Raw genomic sequence first — 12279 nt, 5'->3', positions numbered from 1 at the left:
GCGGCCGGCCCTTTCTCCTCAACGTCCGGTTCCCGTTCGCAGCAGGCCCGGCGGCGCCTCCTCCGCCATGTGCGGGGCGAGAGCGAGGCATTGGGGGCGGAGGCGGTGCAGGCTCCTCCCTTCCCCTAGGAGACGCCTCTCCCGGCGGGCCGAGCCAGAGGAGGCCGCGCCGAGGTGTCTCCCCCCCCCCCCCCGGAGTCGCCCGGGAGCCGGCGCTGCGCCTTGGCCGCCCCTCTCCCTCGCGCCGGGCGGAAGGCTTTCGGGGCCGGACCGGCTTCCGGCGGCGGCGTTGGCGGCGCGTGCGCAGAGCGAGGCGGCGCGGCGGCGAGGGCGAGCGAGCGAGATGCTGGCGGCGCGGGCGGCGCGGGGGGTCGCGCGGGGGCTGCTCCTCCGGGAGGTGGGCGAGGGGGGGAAGGGGGGGCCTCGCTGCTTCCTCGGGGCAGAGACCCTGGCCGGGGTGGGGGGTCGGGGCGGAGCTCCACTCCCTTCATTTTACGCCTCTCTTTCGAAAACAGATTCTTCGCCCCCGAGATCTCCGTGGATCTATTCCAGGCTTCCTCAACCTCAGCCCTCCAGGTGTTTGGGGACTACAACTCCCATCATCCCTGACCACTGGCCCTGCTAGCCAGGGATGATGGGGGTTGGCGGGCGGGGGCTGGATGGTGGGGTCTGTTTTGTATATGGCGTAACTAACGCCGTCTTGCTTCTGCGCAAATCGCTTGCTGAATTAATCCTGGGTGCTTTTCAAACAGGCAAACTCGGCCCTCCAGATGTTTGGGGACTCCAACTCCCATCATCCCTGACCACTGGCCCTGCTAGCCAGGGATGATGGGGGTTGGCGGGCGGGGGCTGGATGGTGGGGTCTGTTTTGTATATGGCGTAACTAACGCCGTCTTGCTTCTGCGCAAATCGCTTGCTGAATTAATCCTGGGTGCTTTTCAAACAGGCAAACTCGGCCCTCCAGATGTTTGGGGACTACAACTCCCATCATCCCTGACCACTGGTCCTGTTAGCTAGGAATGATGGGCGTTGTAGTCCCAAAACATCTGGAGGGCCGAGGTTGAGGAAGCCTGATCTATTCGCTGGAGTTGGGCTGGAGGATCCTCAGGGTCTCCAATAAAAGCACACAGGAGAGGCATTGGAGGAGAGGGCTAGGAAAGGCTGCAGGTGGGGTGTGTGGGCTGGGGGCGGCAGAGCTGTGGGACTCCTTCTCTGGAGCCAGTGGGAGTGGGGCAGCCAGAGGGGGCAGAGGTGGAGATTCCTTATCCTTCCCACCACTCGGTGCCCCCTTGCTCTCCTTGAGGGAGGCATAGAGCAGTGGCCAGGGGGGCTGAGAAGGTGGTAGGTCTTAGGGGAAGGGTCCCGGCCGATGTTGCTTTTCTAAACCCGCTTTTTATTGTTTGTTTAGGGATGTAGCGGGTAGTGTTGGACTGTGGCCTGGCAAAGGTTCACATCGCCCTCACTTGGCCGTTAAGACCTCTGGGGGTGACCTTGGGGCTCGACCGCTTCCTCCCAGCCTAGCCTACCACACGGGGTTGAAGTGGTTATTAAATGGGAAGCGAAGTATATGCCACCTTGAGCCCCTTGGAGAAAAAGGTGGGCTAGAAAGGCAGGAATATTACCCACCCTTCACCCTAAGGTCCCAGGGTGGGTTGCAGCATTAAAGCACAGTATTAAAAGCAATTTGAAGCAACCCTAAAAATATAAGGTGGGTCCTAAAATGGGGCAACTCGTGCCAAAACTTGCCTGAAGCTTTGGGGTGGCACATTCACATACCTCTGTGTGCTCCCTGGTGTTTTCTCCCAACAGCTGGTGGAGTCTTCTCTCTGCACACTCTCAGACTTTCCCCCCCAATGTCTTTGCAGAGCAGCAGGCGGCCGGTGCCCGCAGTGTGGCTGGCCAGAGTGCCTCAGAGACGGTCCTCCAGCCTCCCTATGAACACGGTGGTCCTCTTTGTGCCCCAGCAGGAAGCCTGGGTGGTGGAGCGGATGGGCAAGTTCCATCGCATCCTGGAGCCAGTAAGGAACAGTCCTGCTTTCAGCAATCGGGGTGTGGGGTGGATCTGCAAAGGGAGACTTTTAAGGAACCAGTGGGGGGCCAGCTGGGTTTTAACAGCAGTCCGGCTTACAAGTTTTAAGAGTTAGGGTGTCCTTGGCTTTCCTATGTAGAGAAATGGACAACCCCCCCCCCAAAAGACTGCCAAAATGGAGGCCCCTCTTCTGAAGCAGGGAAAGGAAGGAAAAGAGGGAAGCAGAGTGTGCTGCCTGGCATTGGATGAAAGTAGAAAGTGCAGCTTGGGCTGGTAGTGGAGATTGAGGTCATTGCTAACTAAAGTAAAGGGTCCTGTAGCCCCTTTAAAGACAAACAAATGCTGAAATTAGATTAGACGACACAGTTAACATATTTAACATTTGATGGTTTCTCCCAGACATTAAAGGGACGCGGGTGGCGCTGTGGGTTAAACCACAGAGCCTAGGACTTGCCGATCAGAAGGTCATCGGTTCGAATCCCCACAACGGGGTGAGCTCCCATTGCTCAGTCCCTGCTCCTGCCAACCTAGCAATTCGAAAGCACCTCAAAGTGCAAGTAGATCAATAGGTACCGCTCCGGCAGGAAGGTAAACGGCATTTCCGTGCACTGCTCTGGTTCGCCAGAAGCGGCTTAGTCATGCTGGCCACATGACCCGGAAGCTGTACGCCGGCTCCCTCGGCCAATAAAGCGAGATGAGCGCCGCAACCCCAGAGTCGGCCACGACTGGACCTAATGGTCAGGGGTCCCTTTACCTTTACCTAGACATTAAAAAAAGAAAAAAATAGCAGCAAGTGCAGGTTCCAGGGACAGTGTCTTGCACAGAAGTTCACTCTTCAGTGTTATTTTCCTGTCAAAAATACCCCCCTGAAGTTCAGCCTGGAAATAGCATCTCCAAAGGGGCGGTTTTTAACAGGAAACTTGTGTGGGATTGATCAGTTGCAACCATGTGAATAACTGGATATCTTTTGGGAAAGTAAGCAATTAAAACAATTCCAAGCAAAAGCAGCACAGTATCAACTAAACAAAACTGAAGAGGTGAGTCCCACAAAAAAATTATATGTGTCAAAAGGTAGCATAAAGAGGTTTCTTTGGCATATGGAAAAAGCTGTACGACAGAGTCTAGATGCACTACTGTGAGGAGGGAATTCACAACTGAGGGGCTGCTACAGAGAAAGCCTGTTCCCAGGTCACCATTCGTTGCACTTTTGAGGGTGATGGAACTACCAAGAGACTCCCTTTGCTGCACTTAACACCTGAGAAGGTTCGTAGGGATGGAGGCCACCTTTCAGATATTTGGCACCTAAGTCATTCAGGGCTCTAGCGTGAGCACCTTAAATTAATCCTGGGAACCAAACTGGCAAACAGTGAAGCTGTTTTAAGACAGGAGGCATAGGAGCCTGGCCCCAGGGACTGGGGGGAGCTTGAGTCATGCAAGAACTGGAGGGCCGCAGGGTCTGCACTCCCCTGGTTTACAGCAGTGTAAAATGTAAGCTCAGCTTTCAGGTAATTCAGCAATCTGGAGCAACTAGTTGCATGGAGAAAGAGGTGACTGTTCTGGAGAAATACTTTCCCCTTTGCTAACCCTTTTTGCCAGGGGCTGAACTTCCTCATCCCGCTTCTCGACCGCATCCGCTACGTGCAAAGCCTCAAGGAAATCGTCATCAATGTGCCAGAGCAGTCGGCTGTTACCCTTGGTGAGAAGATTTGGCTGGGGAGGCAAGGAGAGGAAGGGCCGGGCAGGGCTGAGTTGGGGGCCGCCCTGGAGTGGGTAATTTGTGGGGTGGTCCATCTCTGTCCAGGCCAGCAAAACCTCCTTGCCAGTGCTGGGTAACCCGGGTTCTTTAGTTTTCCTTTGCATAGTTAGATGTGTGAAGACAGAGCTTTGTCTGCCTGTGTTCATCCAAGGCCTTTGCAAATTGAATCGGTCTACCTCAGAAAGTATTGACCAGATGTCTGTAGAGCAATTGCCTGGTTCTTAACCCTTCTCCAAACAAAGGGAGGCCTAGACTTTCTGTTCTCTGTGTTGGAAGGACCTTCGCTATTTGGTTGGGAAAACTCTTGCTTGTACCTGCACTTGCTTGAGCGTAGGTCTTTGCTGCCTCCTTCCCCTGCTGTTGGGCCTTCTCTGTATCGTGGGCGGTGGGCCCTCTGCCTTGTTCTCATGAAATTGTTCCTTGTTTCCTTCCAGACAATGTCACCCTCCAGATCGACGGCGTCCTCTACTTGCGAGTCATGGACCCCTACAAGGTACTATCTTCCTGGAAACTGACTGTGGCCTAATCAAGCCAGGAGCCCCTCTGGGACACAGGAAAGGATTCTACCCCCATCTCGGCAGCTCTTGTGCATGTTTGGGGGTGCGCAGCTGAGAGGGCAAGAAGGGGGGTGTCTGCTGAGCTTTCTGTCGTCTTCTGGGGCCAGGAGGGGGCGAGGTCTTTCCCTTTGTCCTTGGCCCTGGGAGTGTCAGGCAGCCAGTGCTGCCTTCCTGTTCCATCCCTCTGCCTCCTCCTTTTTCCCTCTAGGCCAGTTACGGAGTGGAGGACCCTGAATACGCCGTCACCCAGCTTGCCCAGACCACCATGAGGTCTGAGCTGGGCAAGCTCACCCTCGATAAAGTCTTTCGGGTGAGCCATGGGAAGCGGGGGGATGTGTGTGGCGGGGGGAGGTTTAGGGTGTGTATCTGGCACTGGGGGGTAGAAGTGGGCGGGCCAGAGCTCTGCGGCAGACCAGGGCTGTATAACAGGAGGGGCGGCAGACTGGGTTTCTGGGGGAGCTGCAGAGAAAGCTTGCAGGGTGTGGATACGGCATGATACAAGGAGGTTCAGGTGTGCTGCAGGTGCCCCGTGTGGCACGGCTTGGGTGAAGTGGGGGTGGTCGCCTGCTTTGAGGACTCTGGGGCACAGGCTTTGCTTCGCCAGGTCCTCTGGCTGGTGAGAGCACCCAGGCAGCGAGGGCTGGAGAACAGCCAGGCCTGGGAAAGAATCCATGGTTGAGCTCATACTTTGCCTGCAGCCGGTCCTGGGTTCAGCCACCAGGAGTGGAGAGGAAAGTCCTTCCCTGCCCAGGACTCCAGAGTGGCATGGCTGCCGGTCAGAGCAGGCGGTGGCTGGCCTGGGGCAAAGCAGGCAGCTTCCTTTGCTGTCCCCCTCGCTGACCCCACATTTCCCCACTCAGGAGCGTGAAAACCTCAACGCCAGCATCGTGGACGCCATCAACCAGGCTTCAGACTACTGGGGCATCCGGTGCCTGCGCTACGAGATCAAGGACATCCACGTTCCCCCTCGCGTCAAGGAGTCCATGCAGATGCAGGTCAGCGGCCCCTGGAAGCCTCTCAGGGGGGGGGACTTCTTTAGGGAGTTCTTTATAAAATTCCGCAAATCTTTTTTCAATTTCCTTAGGGTTACTTATTATTTTGTCCCCAATTATGATTTGATTAATTGTCCTTTCACATTCTTTTTCTTTAGCTGCCGAGCCAGTAATTTGCCTGGCTTGTTAGCAAACTCAAAAATTCTCTGTTTCATTAATCTTAATTTCCATTCCATTTCTTCATTTATTATCATAGAATATTGTGACTGTAGTATTTTAATATTTTTCTTTATTTCCGCATCATCTGGTCTCTTTATATAATTCCGTTTCATTTTTCCTGACGTCTTCCACCACTTCTTTCTTCTTCTTTTCTTTCTGTTTTCTTTGTTTTGAGGCTGGGGGCAGACTGCCATTCCCTCTGCCTCCTCCGCCCGTGGTCCAGCTTGCTTTCTCTGATCTGGCTGAGGACTGGGAACGGGACTCCGCAGTCTGTCCTGGCGATGCTTCTCAGCTGCATTTCCCTCTCCCTGGCGTGGGTACCGTCCTCGCAGGCTCTGGAACGCAGGACTTTTTTGCCTGTGATGCGGGAGCCATCGATCCTGGGAGCGATGATCTCTGTGTGCCTTGGGGCGGCTCTTTAGGGTCGCACGGCTTTTCTGCTGGGAGGTTGGCGGGTCTCTCACCAAGCAGCGCTTTCCCTTCCAGGTGGAGGCCGAGAGACGCAAGCGGGCAACCGTGCTGGAGTCAGAAGGGACCCGGGAGTCGGCCATCAACGTGGCGGAGGGGAAGAAGCAAGCTCAGATCCTGGCCTCGGAGGCGGAGAAGGCGGAGCAGATCAACCAGGCTTCCGGTAACCTCGGGAGGCCTCTCCCGGTTAAAGGCAGAGAAGGGCAGGGAGACCTCTGAGGCTGCCTCCCTCCTCCTCTGCCCCATAACTCAGAGCCTCTGGTGCTGGTGCTTGTGGGAGGAATGGATGAGGGGCAGGAGGTGAAACGTGAGCAAAGGAAAAATGTGCAGCGGGAAACAGCCGGGAGTCTCGGCCAAGGAATAGAGAGCCGTCCTGTGGGGCAGGCATGACAGTTCATCCCTGATGGAGGATATCTGCCTTGAGATCGAGAAACCTGCTGTGAAATACAGAGGTGGGATTTTGGGGGATGCTGCTTGTGCAAAGGATGCCAGATCCCGACCCACCAAAGACGACATTGTTCCCCATGGTCCAGCAGAACTCTGACCCATAGGAGGTGCCCCTTTCTCCTATTTCTGCTTGGATATCACCCACTCCTTGGGAACCGGGGCTTCTTTCCAGATGGTTTGGGGAGGTTGCCTCATTTCCTTCCTAGCTCCTACACCCGGGGAAGTGTCTGGAGTAATTGGGGAAGGGGTCCTGGTGAAAGGAGGTCACTGCACTGCTTGTGCTGTGAACTGAGTCGGGGGGTTTCGTGTTCTTTGGGGCTCCCCTGAACCTGCCTGACAGCCCTTGTCTTCCTTTCCCAGGGGAAGCCAGTGCCATTCTGGTGAAGGCTCAGGCCAAAGCAGAAGCGATCCGAGTCGTGGCAGCTGCTCTGGCACAGCAGGTGATGGGGGGGGGGGTCTCAAGGGAAGCACCTGCCTGGGGAGACCCCTTGGGAGGGAGTTTCCCAGCATGCACTTGGTGTCAGCTTGGAGCCGCTCTCCTAAGGCCTTGCAGCCAACTTCTGGCTAAGTGGCCACCCTGGGCTCCTTTGGAGGAAGGAGATGTGCCAGGCCCCTCCGGAGCCTAAGAACGGCCTCCCTTTTTGTCTTTCGTCTGGGCAAGAGGAGATGGAAGTGCTTGGATTGCAAAGCAGACGGATAGGGACTTGATTTGGTCCTTCCTCATCCCTCAAAAATGGTGTCCTCTGTTACACCAGAAGTACTGTTTTGGGGGGACAGGGGGCGGGGGGGGAGGACTCCCTGGTCCTGAATGGGGTAACTGTGCCCCTGAAGGACCAGGTGCGCAGCCTGGGAGTCATTTTGGACTCTCAGCTGTCCATGGAGGTCAATTTTGCCTCCAGGGCAGCTGTTTACCAGCTCCATCTGGAACGCAGGCTGAAACCCTCACTGCCTGCAGACTGTCTCACTAGAGTGGTGCATGCTCTAGTTATCTCTCGCTTGGACTACTGCAATGCGCTCTACGTGGGGCTACCTTTGAAGGTGACCCGGAAACTACAACTAATCCAGAATGTGGCAGCTAGACTGGGGACTGGGAGCGGCCACTGGGACCACATAACACCGGTCTTGAAAGACCTATATCGGCTCCCAGTACATTTCCGAGCACAATTCAAAGTGTTGGTGCTGACCTTTAAAGCCCTAAACGGCCTCAAAGGCCCAGTATACCTGAAGGAGCGTCTCCACCCCCATTGTTCTGCCCGGACACTGAGGTCCAGTGCCAAGGGCCTTCTGGCGGTTCCCTCACTGTGAGAAGTCAAGTTACAAGGGAACCAAGCAGAGGGTCTTATCGGTGGTGGCGCCCACCCTGTGGAACGCCCTTCCAGCAGATGTCAAAGAGAAGAGCAAATACCAGATTTTTAGAAGACATCAGGAGGCAGCCCTGTTTAGGGAAGCTTTTAATGTTTAACAGACTACTGTATTTTAATACTTTGTTGGAAGCCGCCCAGAGTGGCTGGGGAAACCCAGCCAGATGGGCGGGGTATAAATAATAAATTCTATTCTATTCGACACCAAGCAAGCTGGAGGAGGAGAGCCCCATTCTGGGACATTTCTCTCCCTCTCTTCCTCCTCCTGGTCTTTCTTTCCTGCGTCTTTGTACCACCTCACTTCCTCTCCTCTCTCCCTCCCAGAACGGCAACAGTGCAGCTTCTCTGTCTGTGGCTGAGCAGTACGTGGCTGCCTTCTCCAAGCTGGCAAAAGAGTCCAACACCATTCTTCTGCCATCCAGCACGGGAGACATGTCCAGCATGGTTGCCCAGGTGAGTTTGGTGTGCCAGGAGGCAGGCGGACAGATTGGGATCCGCTGACGCCAGTGGAGGGCAGGGGCTTGCGTGCAGATGAAACAATAGCCGCTCAAGGCTTCTAAGGTTGCAAGAATTCAGCAGATTCCTTGTTGGTCAGGGATTGGGGAGGTAGGAACAGAGGAAGTATCTGGTGGAAGGAATGCCTCACCTCGGGTCAGGAGGCTCCATTAGGCATCTTGCAGCCTGATCCCATCAGAGCTGGGCGCTTCTCACACCATATAACACCGGTCCTGAAAGACCTACATTGACTCCCAGTACGTTTCCGAGCACAATTCAAAGTGTTGGTGCTGACCTTTAAAGCCCTAAACGGCCTCGGCGCAGTATAGCTGAAGGAGCGTCTCCACCCCCATCGTTCTGCCCGGACACTGAGGTCCAGCTCCGAGGGTCTTCTGACGGTTCCCTCATAGCGAGAAGTGAAGCTACAGGGAACCAGGCAGAGGGCCTTCTCGGTATTGGCACCCACCCTGTGGAACGCCCTCCCTTCAGATGTGAAGGAAATAAGCAGCTATCTTCTCTTTAAAAGACATCTGAAAGCAGCCCTGTTTAGGGAAGTTTTTAATGTTTAATAGGTTATTGTATTTTAATATTCTGTTGGAAGCTGCCCAGAGTGACTGTGGAAACCCAGCCAGATGGGCGGGATATAAATAATTTATTATTATTATTATTATTATTATTATTATTATTATTATTATTTATTATTATTTATTATTATTATTATTATTATTGAAGCTGGTGCCCTTCAGGAGCTCAAACTCTGCCTATGATCCGGCTGGTTAGTGGAGCAGGGGCCTTGCAGTGCTGGAAAGCAACGATTGACTTTCGACCTGCAAGTTGAACCTGCTTCTGATCTGACCCCCGGCATAACCGGTGTGTTGTCATCCACTCCTAGGCTCCATTTCCCCTTGGGGGGTGGGCTAGTATGGTGAGGTCCTCTTGCAGAATGCAAAACAGCCTGCAGTCTGGGTTGCTGGGTAGAGTGAGGGCAGATCATTCCAGCTACTTCTGTGTTGTGTGATCCATGCCATGTGCTGTTTTGAGGGGCTCTGACCTCTCCCTCCCTCTCTCTTTTCTCTCGCCAGGCAATGGGGATCTATGGCTCCCTGAGCAAACCCCAGCCCACCAAGGCGGCCTCTGCGGAAGCCACAGCTCCTCCCGCCCTCCAGGCCCCACCTCCGCCCCCAAGCATAGAGTACACTGAGCAGGAGCAGCAGCCGAGCACCAGCTAACGGAGAAGCCCCCCCTGCCCCCCGCCCTTGGACTCTTGTCCTTCCCCTCTTTGGATTATTTTCTAATTTGGATTTAATCATGTAATAAAAGGAGATGGCCAGGAACCAGCGTCTCCCCTTGTCCTGGGGGGAACCTCGCTTGTCTTGGACTGGGATTTTCAACCACACGAGGATGAAGGCCCTGGGCTCATTGGCCCCAAATCCTGTGGAGGGCGCAAATAATCTGCAGAGGAATTTGGCAGGAAACTGTCCGTGCCCCATTGGCACCCAGGAAGGGTTGGGGGTGCCGTGAGGCTGAGGGCAGGTCCGCTCTCCACCCTAGCAGTTTCGGGACAGAGGGTCTTGGTTACTGTTTGCCAGCCTGCCCCTGTGGTCCGGAGCAGAATGTGTCCCCCTGAAGTGAAGTTGGTAATGCAGGTGAGCTGCGCCCAGGTGAGCTGCAAGCAAGCTGCCGGCTCCTTTTATTGTCACAATATGCAAACCCAGACAGATACATTTTGTTTTTGTTTTTTAAATTATATTTATTGAAAGTTTAAAATTACAGAGAATAAAAAAGAGAGAAGGAGAAGAAGAAGAAAAAGAAGGAAAAGAAAAAAAGAAAAGGAAAATATATATATATACACCGTATTTTTCGCCCTATAGGACGCACTTTTTCCCCTCCAAAAATGAAGGGGAAATGTGTGTGCGTCCTATGGGGCGAATGCAGGCTTTCGCTGAAGCCTGGAGAGCGAGAGGGGTCGGTGCGCACCGACCCCTCTCGCTCTCCAGGCTTCAGGAAGCTCTGCGCAACCCTCGGGAGACCGGCTCTGAGGGTTGCGCTGAGCTGCCTGCAGTCCCAGGATCAGCGCAGCTCTGCGCGGCCACCGGGAGCCGGGCGCGAAGTCCCGCCCCGTTCCTGATGGCAGCGCAGAGCTGACTGCAGTCCCAGGATCAGCGCAGCTCTGCGCGGCCATCGGGAGCGGGGCGCGAAGTCCCGCCCAGCTCCGGATGGCCGCGCAGAGCTGCCTGCAGTCCCAGGATCAGCGCAGCTCTGCGCGGCCATCGGGAGCGGGGCGCGAAGTCCCGCCCAGCTCCGGATGGCCGCGCAGAGCTGCCTGCAGTCCCCGGCTCAGCGCAGCTCTGCGCGGCCACCGGGAGCCGGGCGCGAAGTCCCGCCCCGCTCCCAATGGCCGTGCAGAGCTGCCTGCAGTCCCTGGCTCTGCGCACTTCTCCCCATAGCCAGCCCCACAAGCTCGGGGGACAGCGGGGAGGCAGAGCGCGCCTTCCCGCTGTTCCCCAACCTGGTTCTTCCAGCCCCGCACCTGGGGGGAAATAATTTTTTTTTCTTTATTTCCCCCCCCCCAAAAAAACTAGGTGCGTCCTATGGGCCAGAGCGTCCTATGGGGCGCAAAATACGGTATATATATAATCAGAAAAACAAGGAATTAAACAATACAAGTCAATAAAAAGAAAAAAAAGAAAAATACAAAACACGCAATACATCAAAACCAACAACAAAAAAAGGAAAAACAAAAAATTTAAAAACAAATCCAGTATTCCCAAATCTTTATCTTTCGTTAACTTGTTTCATCGACCTCCTCACACCTCCCTTTTTTGTATTCCAATTATTAATTATCTCAGCAAATCCTTTCCATCTTTCACTATATTCTATCATTAAATTACCTTAATTTATTTTAACCTTATCTTACCATAAAAAGCCCTAGAGCTTAAAACTTATTTATACATAATTCCTTATAGTATTTCTACTAAAGCCAAATAGTTTCATTCCAGCATTTTTCTAACACTCGTTAATTTTACAATAATTCTCTAAATGAATTTTTAAACTTTCTTCCAATCTTCATCCATCGTCTCTTCTTCCTGGTCTCGGGTTTTGTCAGTCCTTTCTATCCCTTCCATCTAGTCCATCAACCTGGTGACCTTCTATCCGAGGCTCTTAAGTCTTTTCCATGTCCCTTCTGCAGGTCTTCTTCATGTTTATACCTGCACTTTACTTTATCTTCTGCTGATCTTATTCTTAATTTCCTTCCTTTCTCACTGAGGGGTAGATCTCGGGGAGACTCCAACTTGACAATGTCTTTATTCCTTCTCGACAGGTCAGCCCACTCTCCACAGTCAGCACTGAAATCCAAAAGATATTTGAAGGCATGTTTCAAAGTCCCTCCAAGGTTAAGGGCCCCCACAACTCCAAGCTCCCCCTGGCCTACAACCAGATCCCAAAAGTCAGAACATCCCTGCATAGGGGGATCCATCCAGCTTCCCATCTCCAAACCAAACAGTACTCCATCTCTCCCAATCTGACTTTCTCCAGGTTCAGTCGTCAGAAACAACAACTTATTTTCCTGCAAGGCTGCGGCTCTCTCCATTTCTATTACTTGAGGTTCAGCAACAACCTCCTCCTTTGTCATCTGCACAACTTGCCCTGTCAAAGCAAATTCCTGAGATGGTTCCTGAGTAGTTTCTATGTAGGTATTCACCGTTTGTCCAAAATTGCTAACTGCAACAGTCATCAAATCCATCTTTTCATGTAGCTGTTCCAGTAAAGCGCTTGTCTTGCAAAGAACAAGCACTAAAACTTCTTCTAGACACATTCTTGCTCAAGGTCAATGTCTGGTTCCCACGATCTTTAATCTCTGCAGCTGTAAAATTCCCCAGATCGACTCCAGCAACAGTATCACAAGCTCCCTCTAGAGCACGGGTGTCAAACACAAGGCCCGCGGGCCAAATCC

At 53.5% G+C, this 12279-nt stretch overlaps 2 protein-coding genes across 3 annotated transcripts in view; both read left to right on the top strand.

Annotated features, from left to right (window-relative positions):
- The window catches only part of PIGO (phosphatidylinositol glycan anchor biosynthesis class O), a 140988-nt gene that overhangs the window by 101547 nt on the left and 27162 nt on the right, over positions 1-12279 (top strand). The gene's annotated exons all lie outside the window — the stretch shown is intronic.
- On the top strand, positions 311-9658 carry STOML2 (stomatin like 2). Of its 2 annotated transcripts, none has more exons than XM_081213123.1 (10): positions 311-397; positions 1866-2018; positions 3626-3725; positions 4220-4278; positions 4551-4652; positions 5203-5337; positions 6040-6184; positions 6829-6908; positions 8154-8282; positions 9407-9658. In XM_081213123.1, exons 1-10 carry the CDS (start codon positions 344-346, stop codon positions 9551-9553), a joined length of 1104 nt encoding a protein of 367 aa, XP_081069249.1. In that variant the 5' UTR covers positions 311-343; the 3' UTR covers positions 9554-9658. The 2 variants fall into 2 exon arrangements, with proteins under 2 accessions (XP_081069249.1, XP_081069250.1); XM_081213124.1 differs by having other exon boundaries at positions 377-397; positions 1871-2018.

This window comes from Podarcis bocagei (genome assembly GCF_964188305.1).
Source record: "Podarcis bocagei genome assembly, chromosome: 11".
Classification (NCBI taxonomy): domain Eukaryota; kingdom Metazoa; phylum Chordata; class Lepidosauria; order Squamata; family Lacertidae; genus Podarcis; species Podarcis bocagei.
The sequence above is the reverse complement of the archived record's forward strand: the minus strand, read 5'-3'. Positions and strand labels throughout refer to the sequence as shown.